General features: G+C 41.9%; 1 protein-coding gene across 2 annotated transcripts in view; it reads left to right on the top strand.

The window, feature by feature from the left end:
* Nucleotides 1–19127, top strand: part of LOC124137844 (protein moonraker-like) — a 25006-nt gene extending 5879 nt beyond the window's left edge. For both annotated transcript variants that reach the window (XM_046504316.2, XM_046504314.2), the window contains exons 5-19: nucleotides 58–282; nucleotides 1862–2033; nucleotides 2872–2937; nucleotides 4024–4190; nucleotides 6275–6435; nucleotides 7526–7696; nucleotides 8803–8839; nucleotides 9218–9288; nucleotides 10717–10798; nucleotides 11796–11855; nucleotides 13896–14066; nucleotides 14282–14363; nucleotides 14720–14804; nucleotides 15601–15876; nucleotides 17369–19127. In XM_046504316.2, coding sequence (XP_046360272.2) covers nucleotides 58–282; nucleotides 1862–2033; nucleotides 2872–2937; nucleotides 4024–4190; nucleotides 6275–6435; nucleotides 7526–7696; nucleotides 8803–8839; nucleotides 9218–9288; nucleotides 10717–10798; nucleotides 11796–11855; nucleotides 13896–14066; nucleotides 14282–14363; nucleotides 14720–14804; nucleotides 15601–15876; nucleotides 17369–17759 — 2217 coding nt within the window. In that variant the 3' untranslated portion in view covers nucleotides 17760–19127. The remainder of the gene's footprint in view (nucleotides 1–57; nucleotides 283–1861; nucleotides 2034–2871; nucleotides 2938–4023; nucleotides 4191–6274; nucleotides 6436–7525; nucleotides 7697–8802; nucleotides 8840–9217; nucleotides 9289–10716; nucleotides 10799–11795; nucleotides 11856–13895; nucleotides 14067–14281; nucleotides 14364–14719; nucleotides 14805–15600; nucleotides 15877–17368) is intronic.
* Nucleotides 19128–25540: the final 6413 nt, after the last annotated feature.

Consider the following 25540-nt stretch of genomic DNA (forward strand, 5'->3'; position numbering starts at 1 on the left):
ACTTGTTTTTATCCACCATTGCTACAACCTGATTGACTGTATGACCTCCACCCACAGAGTCAAGCGATGTCCAAGCTGGCTGCAGCTCACAGAGGAGCAGCAAGAGCAATTCAAGCCTTTGTCACCAACCTCCCTCAACAAGACTTACGGAGTGGCCTCCCTTCCTCCTTTCATGAGCTGTCCCTGTTGATCCGCCAGTTGACTCAACTCAGCTCCCAGATCAAGCAGGGCCAGGACAGTCTGGTGCAGACAGAGTTGACCAGCATGCTGGACAAAGTGGATGTAAGTTGAAGCAAAGCATTGTCATGTTCGGGGTTGAGTCTAGGCCTGTCTGTAGTCATACAAGCTCGTAGTAATATTTTACCCGCATGTACTCTTCATGCGATTAAGGGTGTGAGATATTACTGGTATATCGGTAAATTGAGGTTAATTTTTTCCACGATACGTATCACAATATCATTTTTTCATGCTCGAAATATTAGGTGATTTCAAATTGGGATTTTTATCATGTGGGGCTCCAAGATGGGTGCGTATTTATTGAATGAGTAAACATTATGTTGTACCAGCATCTTGTTTTGTTCCATTTATGAACTTCAATTCATACCTTAATGTATCAGATTGCTGCTGAATTAAAAATTAGAATAATACAATATATCGTGATACGTACCACAATACGACCTTGTGCATTGCAAAATATTGTGATACACTTTAAACCTTTAATACCCATCCCTACATGTGATTATCTTCCCGGATGTTGATTACTCAACATACTCAACATCCAGGTCTTGTCTTTGTGTCAGGGGTGGCCCAGTCGTCTAAGGCGCCGTGATTCGCTGTGCAGAGTCGCGTCCCTTGGGCGCGCCAGAAACCTATGTTTCGCCCCGATTATGTTTCTAGGTTTGTCAGCACCATACCCGTGCTCGTGGGTTTCACCGAAGTGGTAAACGTCTGAGACCTGCATCACTTTGGGCTTTCCTCCCACATTAAGCTGCCACACCGCGATATAACTGTAATACTATCAAAAGCGGCGTTAAACCCAACTCACTCACTTGTCTTTGTGTCAAATGATAATTTTGTTCTTAATCACTATTCAGTCCTGTATTTGATATTGTATGCCTAGATACCATTATTTTACATGTGGTTAATGTAACCATCATCCGTTTATCAAAGTATAGGCATTATTAAAGTTATTAATGAGATCAGTTTGTTATGACGTTGGTTAATTAAAAAATAAATAAAGGCCGATTTTCGGCCCAAAGTCTGCAGCAAATGTCAGTCAAATTCCCAAATTGAAATTAAAATCCTTCCCAATTTATGTTATAACTAACATTTTAGGGGTGAAACAATACATCAGTGCACCGATGCATCTTGAGTTTTAATGTGATGATACGATGCACAATACATTGTTTTCTGTATCGATACAAGACGATACACTTGCTAAAATTAATTACCGGTACTACTCATTTAATGAGCCCACCCCAGCGTTTTTGTCAGTCAAATGTGGCAAAATGTTTTCAAGTTCACTAGTAAAAATAACTGCTATGAGCATGTGTCAACCATGTCTACAGCTATCTTTTCCTTTGGAACCTGCTCTGAAATATTTGTAGTCAAGAAATTTCCATGTGATTTGACGTAAATATGTGTATTGCGATACGTATCCTATCGTGATCGAGTTATCGTGATATGTATCCTAACGTGGCCTTGATGTATCGTTTCACCGCCTTGTAGAGACTTACTTCACTGATAACGTGACCAATAAGCTGATAAAGAGGAAGAGGCATGTTAGTTGTAGAGTTGGCATTGAATGCAGTTCTGAGAATACTTTAGTAAAGTACCTAATTTAAAGGGATATACTTGTTAGGACCTGAACGATGCATGGGAGAGAGAGGTGAGGCAGCGAAGGAACGCGAACCGCGAGTCGCCACCCAGGAAGCGTTCTCCGGTGAGTCGGCAACTGTTTGACAGGGAGGAGGAGAGGGTGAAACAGTTCAGGGCACAGATGAGGGGACACGGCAAGGAAAATAAACCAAAGGGTAGGTCTTTAATTGGAGTGTACCTTGGTAGATGCAGTTACGGTCCTATCTAATGAAATAGTACATTCCTTGATAGCAGATTTGGTTTCAGATTAGGGACAGTCGGGTAGCCTAGTGGTTAAAGCGTTCGCTCGTCACGCCGAAGACCCGGGTTTGATTTCCGACATGGGTACCATGTGTGAAGCCCATTTCTGTCCCTGTGACATTGCTGTATTATTGCTAAAAGTGGCGTAAAACCATACTCACTCACTCACTGGTTTCAGATTATTGCCCAAAGATTCAAGTCAGTAGATCAAAAAAATGTTTTATATTATTATTTTAAAAATTTCAAATACACTTTTGGTTTCCTCAAAATGTTAAGTAGGTTGGAAAGAAAAGTGGGGACAGACGGATTCGTCATAATTTGTTGTGTTTTGCAGCTTTTGAGATAAATTTTCCACAGGTTACATTGTAATCTGACAGTGTGAATCGATGCTCACAATACCAATCACTGGACCAGACTCGATTATTTACAGGCTGCCATCTTGAAATTTCAAGAAAAAAAGGCAGATGGCCCTGAAAGGCTTCTGGAGAATTAATTTTAATTACATATTTGCATTCCATGGGACTTTCAGCGCAAATTATATACTTATAATGTGAGACGGATGTTTCCTTACACTGTCAACCACTGACTTGCTGGGTCCAGTCAAGATTTCATAGCTCTCATTTGGTAAATATAGGCAAGGACAGAAAGAAATGCTTTGCACGATTAAGTCAGATATTTAGCATGTTCAGTCACCAGACTTTTGTTTCATTTAATATTTTATTTCCTTGAAACAACTTTCATGATATTTTTCAGGTGTGCTGAAGAAAACATTCAAGCATTCCTATCAGGCACCTGCTCCGAAAGTGCAGCCACGGAAAGGTAGTGTGCTGGTATTGAAAGTGATTATCTGGTCAAGGGGAGATAACTAAAATATTATCTCCCTTTTATTTTGCTGACTATGGTGTTTTTTATGTTTGACTATTAATTGATTAGGCTGAGTGAGTGTATTTGATAGAAAGAGCATGTAATAAAAAGAGCATTACATATTATTATCATGGTTATTATAACAATAAATATGTTTCAGGTCTACCAAAGAAAACCAGATAAGAACAACCAAACTATGGAATATGTGCAGACTGTGAATAGAAAATGCCACACAAATTACAAACAAGACACAATCCCCATCAAGTGTGGTTAAAATCAGGAACATTTTCACTGGAACTAAACACAGTGAATCCCGCAAACAGCTACAAACAGTGCATGCGCATGTCTCCATTGAAAATGTGGCAGGTTTTAATCATAATGATGCACACTTTATGACATCTTCCCGAGGCAAGAGAGTTAACTGACTACAAAAGTCCAGTTTCCACCCTTGCCGAACTAGGCTGGTATTATGGAGTCACATCTTTTCATGTTTTTAATCAAGGTGCTCACATGATTTGATGCATTTCACGATGTAAGACCTGTTTATCACAATATAGATCTTGACTATCGATCAGATTGTCCTGACTGGGCGCCACCATTTTGTGTGAAGCAAACGCAAGTTATACGAGAGGTGGCATCTGATAGGTCCATAGGAGAGGCTTAGAAGGGACCTAACTGGTAATAGCCACTGGTGGCGCTACGATCGACCCCAATAATTCTAGTTCGGCAAGGGTTGAAACTGGATTTTTAAAGTCAGTTAACTCTCTTGCCTGAGGAAGATGTCTTTATGAGGATTGTGTCAGGCTTGTAATTTAAGTAGCTATTCTATTCAAAGTCTACATATTCCAAAGTTTGGTTTGTCTCTGCTGGTTTTCTTTGTTAGGCCTGTCTCAAGTCTAGAAAAATGAAATGGATACATATGCTTCAGGTGTGACTGATACACCATCAGGGTTGTAAACATGCTTCAGAAAATGTTTAAATTGAACAATAATTAAAGAAATAAAGAAAAGTGGATTTTGAACCCTTTTTTCAAATTTGTAGAGAAGTCCCCCGACAGACAAGCTACGCTGCGAGCTGGCATCGCTGCCTTGATGCGGGACCGGGACCCGTCTCTTGAAGGTCGGCCTAGAGGAGGTGTGTCGTGGAACATCTCACTAGACAACAAGCCCTCACAGAAGAAAGGCCTGTTACTACCAGCCAAATTACAGGTGCGCTGAAACTTGTATTTCAATTGATTATTACATTTTCATCCATAGTTTCAACAATTTATGGTTTGTATTTTTCAAACAATCTGTTCAACATTGTTGAGGGGCAGTCGGGTAGCCTAGTGGTTAAAGCGTTCGCTTGTCACGCAGAAGACCCGGGTTTGATTCCCGACATGGGTACAATGTGTGAAGCCCATTTCTGGTGTCACCCGCCGTGATATTGCTGGAATATTGCTAAAAGCGGCGTAAAACCATACTCGCTCGCTCAACATTGTTGAAGGTGTCTCTGAACAGTAATCTGTGCCCAGCACTCTTAAGTCTACAAGTCTGAAATTGACTGCTCTTAGCAAACTTTTCAATAGATTTGAGTGTTATCATGGTTATGTTTTGGACAATTATTAGCTTACTGGACCGAACAGAATTTTACAAGACTCGGGCTTCGAAGTAGTGGCTGAGGCGACAGATTGGTCGACACTGTCGACTGAACCCTTGAAATTTATTATTGGGGTCCCCTTGACCCCTGGTTTTAAAGGTCAAGGTAAAACCCTGGCTACCTGTAGTTCATCAAGTACACATGGTAGTAAACGGTAAACCAGGGGTCCGGAAAAATTAAAATCCCAATCGGACATTTGCATTTAGGCAACGCCCCCTTCAAATAGCATATTTTAGTACGACTTTTCACACACATTACAAGTTTACGTATTCATAATATGATGAATTATGAATTGTTTCAATTTAAATTGTTTAATTCACCGGACAATTAATAACAAATAATATCATTTTAGATTTACATGGAAAACATACGTTTGTTTCTGTTATAATAACGATCTGTTAACGTAGTGAACGGTCTAATTAATATTCATGAGTTATATTCATGAGTCTGCTCAAGTGTACGCGTTGTAACATTTGGATCGAGACTATTATCCCATATTTGGTTATCACGTGACCTCACGGGAAAAGTGTTTTTTTAAACTAAAGATTTTTTTAAAAACAAGACAGATTATTTAATCACAAATACTAAAATATCGTTGATAGCAATAGTTATTTGAATACTTTTTTCATCTGTACTTTATTATTGACCATAAAAAAATTGGATATTGATGGTCCGAGAAAGCAAAATGGCGGTCAATCAAGATTCAATATACGACTAGCTACTGAAAAAAATAAAATGATGCGAGGTATTAATGTACAGTTGTAAACACCTTTCACTCAAATTAACAAGATGTTCTCAGTAATTAATCCTCGATTAATCAGTGTCAACTCAGTTTATTGCCTATTACAGTGATTGACCGATTGGACTATCATGTTGGTACGATGTATTTACAGCAATCAAAACAAACAAAGCTTGTCAGTGTAGTTAATCTTCATTGTGTTGCAACTGCAGACAGAAACTGCTCAGTCCTAACTGTTGATCATGTCCGGTCAAAATTTAAGAATGTCCGGACAATACTTTTTAAAATGTCCGGTAAGCAATATTTTAAAACGGACATTTGAGATTCCCAATCGGACATGTCCGGCGCATATGACGGTTTCCGGACCCCTGGGGTAAACACTGAATTATTTTCTTCGTTTGTTTGTTAGGTACTTTTTATGCCAGGAACTTTGTTTAAGGTTGCATTTGGTGATATGATCTTGTGAGGATTCTTGAGTAGGACTGGTCCACGGCAACTCTATGTTGGTTGTAAGAATTTTGGTAGCCAGGCTTGATAAGTGTTGTTGACTGAGCAATAAAACTGTTCATTACATCAATCACAGGTTTGTGTGGTACAGACTCCATTATTAACAGGCTGCCATGTTATGGCTGGAGTGGTCTTCAGCAACCCATGCTTGCCGTAAAAGGTGACTATGCTTGTCGTAAAAGGCGACTAACGGGATCGGGTGGTCAGGCTCGCTGACTTGGTTGATGCATGTCATCAATCCCAATTGCGTGGATCCATGCTCATGATATTAATCACTGGATTATCTGGTCCAGACTCGAATTATTTACAGACCACCGTCATATAGCTGGAATATTGCTGAGTGCGGCGTTAAACAACAAACCAACTAACCCACCCATGTACCTGATTATTTTTTTTTTTCCCATCCAGGCAAAACGGGAGAAGCTCCACAAGCATCATCCCCAGGTAGTGACAGACAGCCATTTTGCTGATCCAACGATAGCCGCCAATCGTAAAGCTGTTCTCCCTCTTCACAACCCGTTCGATGACGACTCCCGGCCAAACTCAGCTCCATCCTCCCCAGGACAGAGGTGTGTCTTCACTTCACAATCACACACTTACATAAGTGTGAATTTCCAATAGCACCATGAATATCCGGGTTTGAATTGGTCTTCAGCAGTCCATGCTTGTCATACGAGGCGACTAATAGGATGGGGTGGTCATGACTTTGTTGATGCATGTCATCGTACCCCATTGCGTAGGTTGATGGTCATGTTGTCAATCACTGGACTGTCTGGTCCAGACTGGTGCAGCATTAAACAACGAACATACGAATATATCTTCACATCTTTCAAGTGAACATAATTTGTGAAAATTCCTCATTTTGAATCCTCATATAGGTATAGTGATTTTTATAAAGTAGAGGAGGAATACCATGTGTTTTCTGTATGTTAGAAATATTCATCATTGAGAAATAGTTACCTTACCACGTTATAACAATGTTATAAACATGGTGAAGGTACACTTACATTCATAGTCTAGAGGAGGTCGCTGTGCAGAGTTGCGTCCCTTGGGCATGCCAGAAACCTATGATTGTGGGTTCGAATCCCGGTTCACCCCAATTATGTTTCTAAGTTTGTCAGCACCATACCCATGCTCATGGGTTTCACTGAAGTTGTAAACGTCTGAGACCTGCATCACTTCAGGCTTTCCTCCCACATTAAGCTGACACGCTGCGATATAACTGGAATACTGTTAAACGCGGCGTTAAACCCAACTCACTCACTCACTTCATAGTCTAGAGGAGGTCCTGTAGGAGGCCCAGAAAAAGAGTTTGTTCAGCACCTTCTATATTAAAGGTCTGACTGTACAGTTTAGTCCAGGAGAGCTAACTGAACATATCTAGGTACTATGTGATCCCAAAATTATAGGGAGGGGAAGAAACTAAAGGTTGTCTAATGATTGGCTGAATTACAAAATAAACTTGACTGATTGACTTCCATAATTAGGAAAAGTTGTATGAAAAGGGTACCATTTGTGAGTTAAAATTGAAACATTGCTTTTATCAGTATTTCATTTTGTAACAGCAAGTAGGCTTCTTTATAGGATTATATAATTAAATTGAATTTTTCCGGTCATGCTCATGCGTTTTAAAAAAATTCTTTCATCATGGGTATTTAGATATCGAAGCCAGTCTCACAGTCCAGGCAGACTTGGCTCTCGTCACCCCTGGAAACCCCCAGGCACCCCGACCAAAAGTCCTGCCACGCCCAAACATCGGAGTCGCTCTTTCAGTCCACCAGGTTCTCGTATGAGGTTCTTTGTTGAAGATGTAGACAAAGATATTGTGAAGTAAGTGGACTAGAATTAGATGTTGCTTATCTCGTGGGGATTCCAGGTTAGAATTGTGCCCATCATGCTTATCAGGCAACCATATGGATTGAGTGGTCAGACTCAGTGACTTGGTTGAGAGCGTGTCATTGTACTACGATGATGTGGATCATTGTTCATAATATCAATCACTGGTTTGTCTGGTCCTGACTCAGTTATTTACAGACCTCTGCCATATAGCTGTAAAATTGCTGAGTGTGGCTTTAAACAGCAAATATAGAAACGAACAAACAAAGAGATATTGCTTGGGTGTCATTTGGTTTTCCACTGATCCTCATTAAAAAGGGACTAAGTGGCCTTAGGTGCAGCAATTCGCTCTGCAGAGTTTTGTCCCTTAGACATTGTAGGATCTGCTGGTCATTTGTTGGAATTATAGATTCAACCTGATCGTGATAGATGTGACCCATGGTAATGTCACTTTCCTGCCACATCCAGCACCATCCCGTAGTAGAACTCAAATACTGTTTGAAGCTGCATGAAGTCTTCAGGAACCCATGCTAGCCGTAAAAGGCGATATGCTTGTCTTAAGAGGCGACTAACGGGATCGGGTGGTTAGGCTCGCTGACTTGGTTGATGCCGTCATATGGCTGGAATATTGCTAAGTGTGACGTTAAACAACAAACAAACAAAGCATAGCTATAAGAACTTGATTTGACTTTATTTCGTATTAACTTCTTACTTGTGTAAGAGTGTCATTTGTAAGCTTTTGAAATCGTTATTACCCATTTGATGAGTCTTTAAGGCAGTTAAAAGTTTGTTGTAAACATGACAAGGAGTATTATGGATGACAACTTGTGGATTATTCCTACTCAACGTTTCAGGGCTACTTCTTGCCCTTCATCATATGAATGACAGGGTGGGAAAACATGAAGCATATATATCTACATCCAAATGAAGCCAGTTATTATTAGATATATTATAAGTGAATCTAGTTATGATAAGATGTGTTTGATGAAGCTGATGTGTCATCATGGTCATGTTAAAACATGAGATAGTAGAAACCCATTTGCTGTTAGCTGAAGTATTGTTAGTAGTTTATAGTAAAGTCTTTATGTTGCTGCTTTCAGACAACTGTTTCCTGATGACGAGAAACAAACCTTTAAGGTAACATACATTCCTACAACATGTCTGATGGTGACCTAAATATCATTCGTATCAAAAATTATCATGTGAAATTATCATCAGACCTTTTCATCATTTCTTAAAGAATTTTGAATTAAGGGATTTTTTCCTCTCGGAATGATGTAAAATGCACTTATTTTAATCCTCGTTTTTAAAATTTTCTTGTGTGTGGTGGCGGGGCGTGGGGGTTGGTTGGGGGAGCATGCCCCCAAACCCCCTAGATTGGTGATGTTCTTGCAAACACAAGTTTTGCTGTTCTCATGTCTGTGGTTGTAGAATTGAAGGGGTGTGTTGTCTTTGATAAAGCTGTCTGTGGAATTATTCCGGTAATACAAAGAATGCATTGCCTTCATATTGCAGCACAATCGTAAATCAAGAAGTGTTTCATCCCCAGGGAGAAACAGGTCTCCTAGAGCATCAAGCATGTCAAGGTAATGATGGGGGTGGCCAATAATGATGTAGCGTAGATATGACATTTGGATAGTTATCTTTTTTAACAGAATATAGCTGGACAATGTAGTGTCTGTGACAGTCTCATTAAAATCAGATCTTAGTTCTCGCTACCGCTAAACAAAGATCTGAGGACATCCCATTATGGGTCACATCAGAATGACCTTGAGCGAACTTTGACTGACCAATGGAATGACCAATCAGAAGGCAGTTTTCTCGTGCTTTACGGCACGGATTTCAAATTGGCGACTACGCTTCGAAACATATTTTGACGTATTCTGGATTAAAAATTTGAAACCTGAACAAAAGAACATTCTGGAATGGCTAATAGATGGTCTAGATTGTATGGATTCAGTTGTTAAACCCGTAACTATCGTTCGGAATACCCCGTGTTAAAGTTTTCGAGGTTGTATGATTAGAAATCACATTCCGACTGTTACTTTCATGATCTGGTAAGCAACGCTCTCATTGGTCAGATGAAAGGTCGTTCTGACGTGACCCCTAATGGGATGTCCTCAGATCTTTGTTTAGCGGTAGCGAGAACTAAGGTCTGATTTTAATGAGATTGTGTCTGTGAATACTGGTATTGCAAAATGAGTCAATTAAAGGACATCCATTGAAATTCTACATTGGAATAGGCCCCCAGTAACCTATGCTTTGCAAAGAGAGATTCTGTGACTTTATTGATTGTGTGTCATCATGTACACCTCAATGACCTTGACCATATTTCTCAAAGTGATCGTAGCCATATGACAATCATATCTCCCATACTTTATCATAAACTTACGATAATCGTAGAGCACCAATTCTTTGTGATATGGTACACAGGATGTTGCTCATAATTTTAATCACTGGTTTGTCTGGTTCAGACTGAATATTTTACACATTGCCATTATGGGTCTTGAATAATGCCTAGTGACATGTAACAACAAATATTTGTACTTGTCGGAAGTCAAAACACTTCATCACATCTTCATGCCTAATACTAGGGGTACAAATAAGTCCATGTATTTGTTATGGAGAATAACTAGCGTAATTCCTGGTGTGTGAAGGAATAAGTTTAGCCACAGTTGATGAGTTAATTTGGAAATACTTGTAGACATTTTGATGCTAAATTTGAGACAATTTATGGATAACAACTTCTTTATTTACTGTAAAGACGATGTTTCGGTATCGATTCTTCCTTGACAACTGTATTAGGATCTATACCAAAACGTCGCCTTTACAGTAAATAAAGAAGTTGTTTTCCATAAATTGTCTCTACTTTGTCATCCGTCAACTTCTAAGTAATGCCCAGCAAACAATTAAGTTTGATGCTGTTAAACTGGTTATACATACCAAAAGATTTCAGAAATGTGAATGTATATGTGTGTTCCGTTTTGAAAAAGGTAATGAGATTGTTGTTACAGACGGAGAGAACCGCTGCGGAATTCCTTTGTGTCAAGCGTGGTAGACGAGGCTAAGAAGAGGATGAAGCCATATCTCAAGAAGGTGCCAAGCTGATATACTTGTACAAACTATACCTGATGTCTTTGGAGTAAAGGAGTTTATGAAGTAGTTACTGAATTGTAGTTTTACTTCTTTACTCCTTATAATCAAATTCATGAATAAATGCTCTTCTGACTCCATCACCCCCATGAAGAAACGGGTTCAAACTGGACTTTTGCAACCCATGCTTGTCATGTCACTTGAGGGGAGGTCAGGTAGCCTAGTGGTTAAAGCCTCGCTCGTCACACCGAAGACCCGGGTTGGAACCCCGACATGGGTACAATGTGTGAAGCTCATGTCTGGTGTCCCCCGCCGTGATATTGCTGCAATATTGCTAAAAGCCGCGTAAAACCAAACTCACTCACTCACTCATGTCACTTGAGTGAGTGTGTGAGTTGGGTTTAACGCCGCTTTTAACAGTATTCCAGGGCCCTGTTCCACAAAGCGCTCTTAGTGCTACGTTGATCGTAAGCCTATGGTAATGTATGGGAGTTACGACCAACTTAGCACTAAGGTCGCTTTGTGGAACAGGGCCAAGTATATCACGGCGTGTCAGCTTAATGTAGGAGGAAAGCCCCAAGTGATGCAGGTCTCAGACGTTTACCACTTCGGTGAAACCCATGAGTATGGGTATGGTGCTGACAAACCTAGAAACATAATTGGGTTGAACCGGGATTCGAACCCACAATCATAGGTTTCTGGCGTGCCCAAGGGACGCAACTCTGCACAGCGAATTGTGACAACTGGGCCACCCGTGCCCCTGCTTGTCCAAAAAGGCTGTGGTGGATGCATGTCATTGTATCCCAATTGAGTAGATCACTGCTCATGATGTCAATTACTGGATTGTCTGGCCCAGATTTGATTATATACAGACAGCCTTCATATGGAATATTGCTGTGTGTGGCGTTAAACAGACTAACTAACTCTGACTCCCTCTTGCCATAGAAACTGGGGAATATGGTAAACATCTATAATAATAGCATCCATCCTCTTGACACAGGGCGCTGCTTCATATCCTGGCTACCGTCAGTCCCGGAGGTCGTCACCATCGCCCGACAGAGTGAGTCATGAGATCATTTTGAGATCAATTTGGATAACCTCGATTATTTTCTTGTAGTTAGCTGTTCCAGATAGTCATGGGTAATGATCGTGTAACTATGGAATTGAAAGTAGAGCTGTGGAAATCATGATAATGTGAGCTGTCAGTTTATAATATCTGTTATGTCTGATGGACACCTTCAGAAATGATTACCCAATAAAAGATATGTTATCATGACTATTTAACATGGAAGTAGATGGTTTTGAAAGACTATTCGGTACATCTGTGAAACATGTTTGTCCGATTTCATTAAAATCATTTTCTCGGATTTGATATATATGTCTCTCCAGATTAAGGTATCATAGAAGAAAAAAACATCTGATTTTAATAAGATTACATTTGTGTCCTGGGTAACCATGGTAACCAACAGTGGTATCTGGTTGTCTTTGTGTCTTATCTGTCGACTCAGCTTGGGTTTGGGTGGTTGGAATGTGTGTCCTTCGTGTGTCGTTCGGAAAGTGTGTGGAAGGTTGCTTGTTCTATCAACCATGATTTGTCTGGCCCTGATTCTATTAACGACAGGCTGCTATAGTTTGATGAGGGGCGGTCAGGTAGCCCAGTGGTTAAAGCATTCGCTCGTCACGCCGAAGACCCGGGTTCAAATCCCGACATGGGTACAATGTGTGAAGCCCATTTCTGGTGTCCCCCACCGTGATATTGTTGGAATATTGCTAAAAGCGGCGTAAAATCAAACTCACTCACACTCACTTTAGTTTGATGAGCCAGGGGGGGATTACGGATGAAGAACTGGACAACAGTATCACATGCTTGTCATAAGACTACTGTGGTCAGGAGACTTGGTTGATTGCGTGTCAACGGACCCCGTTGTTGGTAGTCACATACTATCAACAGGTTCTTCCGGTTCACACTCGATTATTTACAGGCTGCTGTCATACAGCTGGAATATACCTGGAGGAGTTGGGATACTGGAACTCCTCGAACCCCTTGAACCCTGTAATAGTCATACCTGTATAAAACAATCAGTGTTTTCCCATGGGGATTTTGGTGTCAGATTGGCCCCTAGCAACCTATGCTGGTCGTAAGATGTGATGACCTTGCAGAGTTAGAAACTAACAGTTTTTGTCCACTAGTCCTTATAATGATAACATATAGCAAAACCCTTAAAATGGGCTAATTTCTACTAGTCCTTAGGATACCTTTACTATTGGGCAGTTTGGTAAGGACTACAGAACTAGTGCCAATTTTTAACGCTGGACTTGGTGTCGACTCTGTTTGGGTTTGAGTTATTGGAATGTGTGTCCCTGCTGTGTGTCGTTCTGCAAGTGTAGAATTTTGCTTGCACTATCAGCCAGGGGTTGTCTTGTCCTGACTATATTAACAACAGTCTGCTGTTTGGGTGGATTCAGCATTTTGAATTAGACACCAGTAACATATGCTTGTCATGAGAGGTGACTGATCTGGTTTGGGTGCTCAAGCAGGGTGTCTGGGTTGATGCTGTGTCATTGTACCCTGCGACCTGTGAAGATTCCGGGGTAGAGTAGGTCTTCAGCAACCCATACTTGTCGTAAAAGGCGACTATGCTTGTCGTGAAAGGCGACTGACGGGATCGGGTGGTCAGGCTCGCTGACTTGGTTGATACATGTCATCGATCCCAATTGCATGGATAGATGCTCATGATGTCAATCACTGGATTGTCTGGTCCAGACCGCTGTCATATAGCTGGAATATTGCTGAGTGCGGCGTTAAACAACAAACAAACAAACAAACAAACATTGTACCCTGCAGCATGGGACACTGCTTTTACTATCAACTAGACTTGGTGTTTTACAGGGTATTTTCCTGGAATAGTGCTGAATTCATAAAACAACATTCAGTCACTCCCCACTCCTTGATGTTTGTGTGAAACATGGTTGCATCGTCATCATCATCATCATCTCACAGCACATGCATAACAAAGATTCTTTATAGTATCAAGAGGATACATCATCATCATCATCATCATCATCATCCAGCCAATAACATAGTCCTTGTCTGTTTCAGTCCAGTATTTATGACGACTCTGTGAGTAGCCAGCTGCTTGAGGACATCCTTGCAGAAACAGTCCATGATCTTCACAACATGGATGAAAGGGAGAGGGTACGCAAGAAGGCTGTGTCCATGCAAGATGCACCGACTCTTGAGACTATATTCCAGAGGTTAGAGGAAATGGAGGTGAGTGAGAAATGAATTATGTCCATCTTTTAAAATTCTTTTCTCTCCGCAAATCATGGCTGAAATATTGCCGATGTGACTTTAAATCTTAACTCACTCAATTCTCTCAGCATATCAGGGAAACTTCAAGAATTTGGTGTCAATATTTTTTTCAGTTCTCGTATAATGATATTTTACGTTATACTCATTTTGGTTACTGTCTGTCTTAAACCCAGCAAGAACAGGTGGACATTCGACGTAGATGGGCAACGGTCAGCTATACAAACCCCCAGCCAGTGTCCAAGTACTTCACCACAAGTAGGTAGTAGTAGTGGTAGTAGTAGTGGTAGTAGTAGTACTGTACTATTATGGCTAAGTTCCTCATGCCTAGTCTTTTGTCAGTGTAGCTTTTCTCATACCTCATATCAATGAAACAGGGTATTAAGAGAGTTGAGGGATTTGTCTTCCCATGTGACAGAACACAAATGATAATGATGGAAAGTTGATCTTGCAGTATGATTTAAGTTGACTGTATCCTTGATACTATAAAGAATCTTTGTTATGCATGTGCTGTGAGATGATGATGATGGTGATGGTGATGGTGATGATGATGATGATTGTGATGGTGGTGGTGATGATGATGATGATGATGATGATGATGATGATGATTCCAGAGGAGGTTTTGTCAGATCGCCCGCGCTCTCCACCAGCTATTGAGGTACACAGGACTGGTGGACCATCAACACCACCCAGACATGTGTAAGTACACTCGGCCAATATACAGGAAGTGAATACTTAATGCCACAGTCATTAATATTCCAATGCTCAAATTGGCACATTCTTCTGGCATAAATAGAATGTCTCACTTGTCTTAGATGCTGATATTCACCCAGCCAACATTCTCCCCCTTCCCTCCTTTCCCCCCCGGGGGTCAGAATTAGGCTTCAGCAACCCATGCTTGTCATAAGAGGCGTTTAAAGGGATCGGGTGGTCAGGCTCGCTTTTTTATCTATGTCATCATATTCCATTTGCCTAGATCGATGCTCATGACGTCAGTCACTAGATTGTCTGGTCTGGTCATCCTTAAGCAGCAAACAAACCTGCACTTGTTGGAGCTTTTCTCCACCCTTTGTGCAGCATTAACTGGACATGCATCGATAGCGATGAAAGCCTCTTTCAAGTGACATAAGTTAAGCTTGCTTGATCACTCATTTTCAAAGGGTTATTGACATTTTCCTACACTGAATCATGTTTCAATCATCTACATCAATTAAAACTGGGATTTCCAACTGTGCAATCATTTACAAGAAACTAAAAGAAATCCTTTTTAATAATAAATATCTGAAACAAAATCCACATCAGATATCAATAATGCTGCCTCTCTTCAATCTTGTCATATTCCAGTGCCGTAGCCAGCTGGAGGGGGGTGGGTTTTTTATTTGAATCAAGTTGGGGACAAGTGACACTTGTCCAAATATTTGCCTCCACCCTGTCAAAAGTTAACTACGGCCTTGTATTCCATATCAAAATTACCAAAACGTTTTTGTTCCATCAGCAAATTTTCACAACAACCCCCAGAGCAGCCAATAGTGTTTACCAAAGAATCACAGCGGTCCAAATGGACTGAGAGTTTCTCCCACAAGGTTCCCGAGGATGCCAGTGAGCGTGAGCCCGTGACAATGCCCAGCATGTGCAGACCTCGGACGTTGTTGTCCATCCCCCAGTCTGTGGCCAGCAGGATCGACAACCACCAGGAGGCATACAGCAACTACCTCAAGAAGATGTCCCATCACCCACAGGGGATCTTCCAGCCATGGAAACTTGTCCAGCAGTAAGTTGTCAGTAGGGACATCAATGTGTGAAAAAGCCTCAAAATATTGGACCAGTGGACTAGCTACCCTTACAAGGTACTAGCCAGTTTCAACTCTCACAAGCTTAAGTGAACAACAGCTTGTTTTTCCAGAGATGTCAGTCTGTGAGGTATCCATTAGGGCTGGGACAGGTAACTTGGGTACCCGGGTCGGGGGGGTACTGAGTAGGACCCGGGTACTCACAGGACTACCCGGACCCGTGGTTAGTCACGTGATATATTGTTTAGTGACACAAATTATCTATAACTCTATGGTTACACTACAAGTCACTAATGTTCGCATTTCTTTCTGACTGTGCACCAATTCCTTCTGATTTTTTATATGGCTGAATATAGACATAACTTAATTCAAATTCTGTGTATGAATGACCAGATTGTTTAATACGTGTATCTAAATACGTTTTGCCAGGGTTATGCTAAAAATGTTCCCAATCGGACATTTTGAGACATCTCCTGAGACCTACAGTGGGTACCCGTGTAGGGTCAGGTAATAGGGTGGTGGGTACCCGGGTAGTAAATTTGGACTCATCCCAGCCTTAGTATCCATCAAGTAAACCCAAATTGCAAAGTATGAGTCAGGCTACTATGAAGGGGGATAACTCTGAGCTCGTGACCTCACAACCTTGATTCATACAGATATTTTGACTGGGATAACTGGAGAACGGTGTATGAAATAAGACAGTGAGACAGGGATTGGGCTTGATAGTAGTTAGGGTATTTGTATCTATAAACGATTTTGACTTGTCGCTACACGGGTGAAATAGGGTTTAATGTCGCGTCCAAGACTATTACACTTATATAGCCAAGTGCAGGCATGTGTGTGTGGCTGCTTGTACTAGTCCGGACTGATGCCGATTTATAGTGCTAGCCCAATGAGATACCATGCCGCAGTTTAACATGAATACCCCTCAGACACAGTAAACTGACCTCAAGCCAACCAGTCCTTGTCTTAGCCCCTTAATGACGAGCGCCAGACAGGGTAACAACAAGTACCATCTTTTAACGTCTTTTGGTATGACGCGGCCGGGGTTGGATCCTCGAACATTCCCCTCTCTGGTCGAAGTCGTTACACAGAGCTACGGGCGGGTCCAAAACATTTTAAAGAGTAATGAGCTACACTTTATTGACGAAAAGCAGTGGTACACAACTATTTTCGAACTGCTTTCATTAAGTCCATGGGGCGGTCGGGTAGCCTAGTGGTTAAAGCGTCCGCTCATCACGACGAAGACCCGGGTTCGATTCCCGACATGGGTACAATGTGTGAAGCCCATTTCTGGTGTCCCCCGCCATGATATTGCTGGAATATTGCTAAAAGCGGCGTAAAGCCACACTCACTCATTAAGTCCAGTATGTCCAGATAGAATTGTGTCACTATTTTTTTGCATTAATCTCATGTCATATACCTTATGTTTGAATGAATATTGCAATAGACTTAACCTGCTTGCTTCCACAGGATCAGTGATGAGATTTTCACAGAATGTTTGAAAGAGGTAACGGGAGAACTGGATGACTTCAACGAAGCAATTGCAAACCATTTGTACAAGTCGGAGTTCATGGAAGCCAAAGGTCAGACCCCTTCACCAGAGGTCAGGCAATCTATGTCAAAGTTCACGAGTAGGACCACTTCACCAGAGGCTAGAGTGTCCTTGACCCAAGCCGAAGAAAGGCTTGTTGGGAGGGATATATCTCATAATGCGACTTCCAAGCATGTGAGTGTGTCTTCACGACCCGTTGAAGATGTTGAGGATGAGGAAGAGGATGACGAGGATGATGATGATGATGATGATGACGAAGACCTCGGGAGTGAGGACTGGCAGACAGATGATGAGGATGATGCCAGCTAGTGCTGGGACTGGTGTCTGCATGCCCTGTGAGTTTGTGTGGAGATCCAAGTCAGTTCAGCATGGAGAGGCAGTGTATCTATGAAGACACAGTCCAAGCACATAAGCTTGGCTTGTAAGATGGTTAAGTATGTATGACTGACTTTTAGCTGTGGGACAAACTGAAGATGTGGAACATCTTTGTGACTTTTATCCCTTGTTTGATTTTGTATGATAGAAATATCCACATGTAATGATAATCCTGTTGATGTCTTTCCATACCAAGCTGTGATATTTATTCAGTGGATCTTGTGAATCTGCTGTTGATGGAAAGTGATCTGTATTTGCCAACCTGTCGTGGACATGAGGAACTTTGCAGATAGGAATGTGTTGAAGACAGCTGGGTTGTTTGTGTGATATGCTTCACCCCAGACTGTCCAGCTGACGGAGTGTTCCGTGATTGTAACCCACGGTGGTCATATTTCCCCACAAACTGTTTACCGTCCAGATATTACTATGTATGTCAATATTTATACAAGGCCATGGCAGGATCTACTGTTGATGTACACTCATGTCAAGGTTGACAAATGTAGGATAAATGTCAACATGAGTGAATAACAAATATGTGGTACTTTTCAGGGGGGGGATGTTTAGTTTTTGTTGGGGTTTTTTTTGGGGGGGGGACTGTAATGATAATATTCATACTTGTTAATAATAATATAGCCCTTGTTTGAAACCTTGGATTGTAGAGGGTCAATGTCAATGTGTGGGGCTTCATGTTACTGATGTTACTAGGGTGTGTAGGGCAGGGGTCAATATTCGGGGCTTCATGTTACTGATTATACTAGGGTGTGTAGGGCAGGGGTCAATATTCGGGGCTTCATGTTACTGATGTTACTAGGGTGTGTAGGGCAGGGGTCAATATGAGGGGCTTCATGTTACTGATGTTACTAGGGTGTGTAGGGCAGGGGTCAATATGTGGGGCTTCATGTTACTGATGTTACTAGGGTGTGTAGGGCAGGGGTCAATATGTGGGGCTTCATGTTACTGATGTTACTAGGGTGTGTAGGGCAGGGGTCAATATTCGGGGCTTCATGTTACTGATGTTACTAGGGTGTGTAGGGCAGGGGTCAATATGAGGGGCTTCATGTTACTAGGGTGTGTAGGGCAGGGGTCAATATTCGGGGCTTCATGTTACTGATGTTACTAGGGTGTGTAGGGCAGGGGTCAATATGTGGGGCTTCATGTTACTGATGTTACTAGGGTGTGTAGGGCAGGGGTCAATATTCGGGGCTTCATGTTACTGATGTTACTAGGGTGTGTAGGGCAGGGGTCAATATGTGGGGCTTCATGTTACTGATGTTACTAGGGTGTGTAGGGCAGGAGTCAATATGCGGGGCTTCATGTTATTGATGTTACTAGGGTGTGTAGGGCAGGGGTCAATATTCGGGGCTTCATGTTACTAGGGTGTGTAGGGCAGGGGTCAATATTCGGGGCTTCATGTTACTGATGTTACTAGGGTGTGTAGGGCAGGGGTCAGTATGTGGGGCTTCATGTTACTGATGTTACTAGGGTGTGTAGGGCAGGGGTCAATATTCGGGGCTTCATGTTACTGATGTTACTAGGGTGTGTAGGGCAGGGGTCAATATGAGGGGCTTCATGTTACTAGGGTTTGTAGGGCAGGGGTCAATATTCGGGGCTTCATGTTACTGATGTTACTAGGGTGTGTAGGGCAGGGGTCAATATGTGGGGCTTCATGTTACTGATGTTACTAGGGTGTGTAGGGCAGGGGTCAATATGAGGGGCTTCATGTTACTGATGTTACTAGGGTGTGTAGGGCAGGGGTCAATATTCGGGGCTTCATGTTACTGATGTTACTAGGGTGTGTAGGGCAGGGGTCAATATTCGGGGCTTCATGTTACTGATGTTACTAGGGTGTGTAGGGCAGGGGTCAATATGAGGGGCTTCATGTTACTAGGGTGTGTAGGGCAGGGGTCAATATTCGGGGCTTCATGTTACTGATGTTACTAGGGTGTGTAGGGCAGGGGTCAATATGTGGGGCTTCATGTTACTGATGTTACTAGGGTGTGTAGGGCAGGGGTCAATATTCGGGGCTTCATGTTACTGATGTTACTAGGGTGTGTAGGGCAGGGGTCAATATGTGGGGCTTCATGTTACTGATGTTACTAGGGTGTGTAGGGCAGGGGTCAATATGCGGGGCTTCATGTTACTGATGTTACTAGGGTGTGTAGGGCAGGGGTCAATATGAGGGGCTTCATGTTACTAGGGTGTGTAGGGCAGGGGTCAATATTCGGGGCTTCATGTTACTGATGTTACTAGGGTGTGTAGGGCAGGGGTCAATATGTGGGGCTTCATGTTACTGATGTTACTAGGGTGTGTAGGGCAGGGGTCAATATTCGGGGCTTCATGTTACTGATGTTACTAGGGTGTGTAGGGCAGGGGTCAATATGAGGGGCTTCATGTTACTAGGGTGTGTAGGGCAGGGGTCAATATTCGGGGCTTCATGTTACTGATGTTACTAGGGTGTGTAGGGCAGGGGTCAATATGTGGGGCTTCATGTTACTGATGTTACTAGGGTGTGTAGGGCAGGGGTCAATATTCGGGGCTTCATGTTACTGATGTTACTAGGGTGTGTAGGGCAGGGGTCAATATGTGGGGCTTCATGTTACTGATGTTACTAGGGTGTGTAGGGCAGGGGTCAATATGCGGGGCTTCATGTTACTGATGTTACTAGGGTGTGTAGGGCAGGGGTCAATATTCGGGGCTTCATGTTACTAGGGTGTGAAGGGCAGGGGTCAATATTCGGGGCTTCATGTTACTGATGTTACTAGGGTGTGTAGGGCAGGGGTCAATATGTGGGGCTTCATGTTACTGATGTTACTAGGGTGTGTAGGGCAGGGGTCAATATTCGGGGCTTCATGTTACTGATGTTACTAGGGTGTGTAGGGCAGGGGTCAATATGAGGGGCTTCATGTTACTAGGGTGTGTAGGGCAGGGGTCAATATGAGGGGCTTCATGTTACTGATGTTACTAGGGTGTGTAGGGCAGGGGTCAATATGTGGGGCTTCATGTTACTGATGTTACTAGGGTGTGTAGGGCAGGGGTCAATATGAGGGGCTTCATGTTACTGATGTTACTAGGGTGTGTAGGGCAGGGGTCAATATTCGGGGCTTCATGTTACTGATGTTACTAGGGTGTGTAGGGCAGGGGTCAATATATGGGGCTACTTGTTACTGATGTTACTAGGGTGTGTAGGGCAGGGGCCAATATGAGGGGCTTCATGTTACTGATGTTACTAGGGTGTGTAGGGCAGGGGTCAATGTGTGGGGCTACTTGTTACTGATGTTACTAGGGTGTGTAGGGCAGGGGCCAATATGAGGGGCTACTTGTTACTGATGTTACTAGGGTGTGTAGGGCAGGGGCCAAAAGTGGGGCTACTTGTTACTGATGTTACTAGGGTGTGTAGGGCAGGGGTCAATATGTGGGGCTACTTGTTACTGATGTTACTAGGGTGTGTAGGGCAGGGGCCAATATGTGGGGCTTCTTGTTACTGATGTTACTAGGGTGTGTAGGGCAGGGGCCAATGTGAGGGGCTACTTGTTACTGATGTTACTAGGGTGTGTAGGGCAGGGGTCAATATGTGGGGCTACTTGTTACTGATTTTACTAGGGTGTGTAGGGCAGGGGTCAATATGAGGGGCTACTTGTTACTGATGTTACTAGGGTGTGTAGGGCAGGGGCCAATATGAGGGGCTACTTGTTACTGATGTTACTAGGGCCTGTGGGGGAGGGGCCAATATGGGGGGCTACTTGTTACTTACGTTACTAGGGCTTGTACGGGAGTGTTACAATAAATGTTATAACCATAATATGCCTACATCATGAGAACAAAATATAATACAGTATTGGCCGTAATAAGCCGCCTGGGCGCTTAGAAAATTGACAAAGGAAGGGGTGCTTATTAAACCCATACACAATAAGTTAAAGTTCAGAGATCAAACAGTTGAGAACAAAAATACTTTGTTCAAATGTCGATGACACTAAAATGTTGTCGATAATAGTGTTGCAATTATAGACCTTTCTACACTACTGTTTTTCTGTAATATACACAAGAAACTATGGACTGTCATGTATGTTTTTTTCTAAGTAGGGGTCTTAAGATTACTTGCAGATTGGTCTAGAATTTGGTTAGGAAGCATTTATTAGAGCAGGGCGTTTAATGCGGTGAATATGGTAATGACTTTGACCTGCTCAGTAGCACTTTTCACGGCCCTTGATTAATCTGGTAGAACATTAGACAATTACATTATATTTCAGTTTAGTCTTTATGTCACTGGTGAGATGAATGAATACTGAATACTACACTGTACAAGATAAATCAATAAATATATTTATGTATAAATAAATTGATACATTTTCCATTTTCTCCTGTGTTATATTAGTCGAGGTATTTCAACGCTTCAGAGAGTAATGGTGGTGATATAAGTGAGTGAGTGACAGTATTCAAGTTATATCACGGCGTGTCAGCTTAATGTGGGAGGAAAGCCCGAAGTGATGCAGGTCTCAGACGTTTACCACTTCGGTGAAACCCACGAGCACGGGTATGGTGCTGACAAACCTAGAAACATAATCGGGGCGAACTGGGATTCGAACCCACAATCATAGGTTTCTGGCGTGCCAAAGGGACGCCACTCTGCACAGCGAATCGCGGCGCCTTAGATGACTGGGCCACCCGTGCCCCCTGGTGGTGATATAAGCTAGTAGTTAAAGTGTTAACTCAACACACATAACAATCAGGGTGTGCAGTATTACCCGTTAACTTGTTAATTGAAAAACCTGTGAACACGTCATGATACAGTCGGATCACTTTGAGAGGTTTGGTTAAACGTATATCGCTATCAGGGTGCACAGTATTACCGGTTTATTGCAAAACCTGTGAACACATGTAGGGAGAAGATCGCAGCGAACTGATTTTCACGATAGTTGGATCACTTTGAGAGTTTCGGTTAAACGTATATCGCAATCAGTGTGCACAGTATTACCAGTTAATTGCAAAACCTGTGAACACGTGTAGGGAGATGATCGCAGTGAACCGATTTTCATGATAGTCGGATCACTTTGGGAGTTTCGGTTAGATGTCGTATATCGCATTTAGAATAGTTGCGAATAATTTTTAATTTTAACAAGGTCTACCACAATTTCGAGGCAGTGCCGAATGACAGAAGTGAGGCAGCTATTGCAGACATTTTGGGCTTGTGAAGGATGGGATAGTTGATTGAAACACTGCTGTAAAATCTGCAACGCTCAAGTTATGTTCCGGTGGAACGACCAATTTAACAATGTGTGCTGCGACGTCACCTGGTCACCCACATCAGCTGTAAAATCATTACAAAAAGCATAAGCTGCAATATATTGCAATACGTATAGCAATACAGCAATAGTCACACAATGCATGCACGTCTCTATGCAAGTGCAATAATCTTGTTAAACCCAATCTCACCTCACCTACGTCCTTGCATAAATTCAAGTCATCCAATAGTGTTGTGCAATAAATAATCAAAAGCTCAAGAAATATATTCCACAATTTTATTAAAAATATATGTCTGGCTCCCAGCACCAAAGTAACAGCAATAAAGATTCCATCATCTTCCCGAGGCAAGGGCGTTAACTGACGATAAAAGTCCCTTTTTGCACCCTTGCCGAACTATGCTGGAATTATGGAGTTACATTTTGGCTGGACTAACAGGTCTATGCTTAGTCTAATCAAAATTACATAAAGAAATCGACATACGGTTGTAAAATACCTTGCAGATTTCAGTCGATGGTAGGATTTGCAAAGCATGTGTACCGCCAATTCGGCGTCAAATATTTTCCCAATCTTTTCATATTTTTAATCACGGTGCTCACGTGATTTGATGCACTTTGGGAAGCAAGACTGTTTTAATACAGATCCTGATTATCAATCAGATCGTCCCGAATGGGCGCCGCCATTTCGTTTGAAGCAAATGCAAGTGATAAGAGAAGTGGAATATGAGGGACATGGAAGGGACATAACTCTGATATCCACTGGTGGTTCTACGATCGAGCCCAGCCTTGTTCCAGGGTGGAAACTGGACTTTTACAGTCAGTTAACTCTCTTGCCTTGGGAAGATGCGATTCCATTGATCATGCACCATCAACATAGGATGGATGCTAAATCATAACCATCAAAATAACAAGCACTTAGACATGATTTGTGCTGTAAATGTATAATTATGAAAATTCAAAGAATCATATCAAAACCATGAATTAATTCATTCACCATGCTGTAAAACAGATATACACAGATGAGCATGAATGCACTGAAACTGTTGATTAGGATTGAGTCAATTCAGGAGATACCAGGACATCCACTATGGCAGATTTATGTACACATTGAGCTGTCAACACCATAACAATCATCTTGAAAACATCATAAATATAACAATATTACTGATACCTAGATGTGTTAGCCATAGCCCTGTTCTGCTTCTTAGATACGATTTTGAAAACTGTCGCTATACAGAGCTACAGGCTTTTCCATAGTGTTTTCCTCATAGATTCCCAATTCAGAACATACCGCACTAACAACCTTACCATAATGTTATAACAGGTACCGCAGCTAATTGATACAACAAATTTGGACTTGTATGTAAGCCTTTTAGGGCCATTTCTTTTTTTCTTGAAATTTCAAGGTACTAAATTGAAATTTCAACTTATTATCTTGAAATTTCAACTTAGTATATCTTGAAATTTCAACATAAGATCTTGAAATTTCAAGAAAAAAACAAATGGCCCTAAAAGGCTTCCGTAGATTTGATATCTACCGACATTTTCTTTTCTTGAAAAGGATTGTGATTATAAGGGTCGAGTCAGTTGCACATACTTATATTTTAATTAGTATTTATATTTATAGTATATATATTTTAATATATCAACATGCGTCAATAAAAGCTTAAAACTCCTTGGCAAGCCTCAGTTTGAAACTTTTATCTAGTGTTGATATATTTGATATTTGAGAATGAGATTTACTGTACAATCAGACCCAAAAATTGTCAAGGGTCATGATCCATCACTGTCTTCAGTTTTAGGGAGAGCATCAGTTGGGTTTAACCATGTTGTGAACAATACTTCAGGACTATCACAGCGTGTCAGCTTAATGTGGGAGAAAGCCTGAGGTTATACAATACACCAGCACGTGTATGGTTCTGTATTTCTTGGCCATTTTGACAGGAGGAAAAACACACACAAAATACTTTTCCAATAGATTGCTATTGGAATCCATTTGATTTTAAATGGAATGGCCTAACTGAGTAAAGAAAAGATACTTAGTGCACCAACTTCTAAATACCTCTTAGCCTGAGTGAGTGTGTGAGTTTGGTTGAACGCTGCTAACAGTATTCCGGTTATATCACGGCGTGTCAGCTTAACTTGGGAGGAAAGCCCGAAGTGATGCAGGTCTCAGACGTTTATCACTTTGGTAAAACCCATGAGCATGGGGCTAACAAACCTAGAAACAATCGTGGCGAACCAGGATTCGAATCCACAGTCAAAGGTTTCTAGCGTGCCAAAGGGACTCAACTCTGCACAGCGAATTGGGCACCTTATATGACTTGGCCACCAACGCCCTGGAACAACTTGAAGAGTTGATGACTTCATTGAAGAAAAGGAATAACAATCTGCATTAACACTTGGGAATCAGTTGAGAATCAGTTGGGGGGAGAAGATGGTGTCAACAAAATATGATAGTCCTGAGACCAACCCCCA

This window comes from Haliotis rufescens, unplaced genomic scaffold (genome assembly GCF_023055435.1).
Source record: "Haliotis rufescens isolate VD_foot unplaced genomic scaffold, xgHalRufe1.0.p SCAF_138, whole genome shotgun sequence".
In the NCBI taxonomy this organism is placed as follows: Eukaryota; Metazoa; Mollusca; class Gastropoda; order Lepetellida; family Haliotidae; genus Haliotis; species Haliotis rufescens.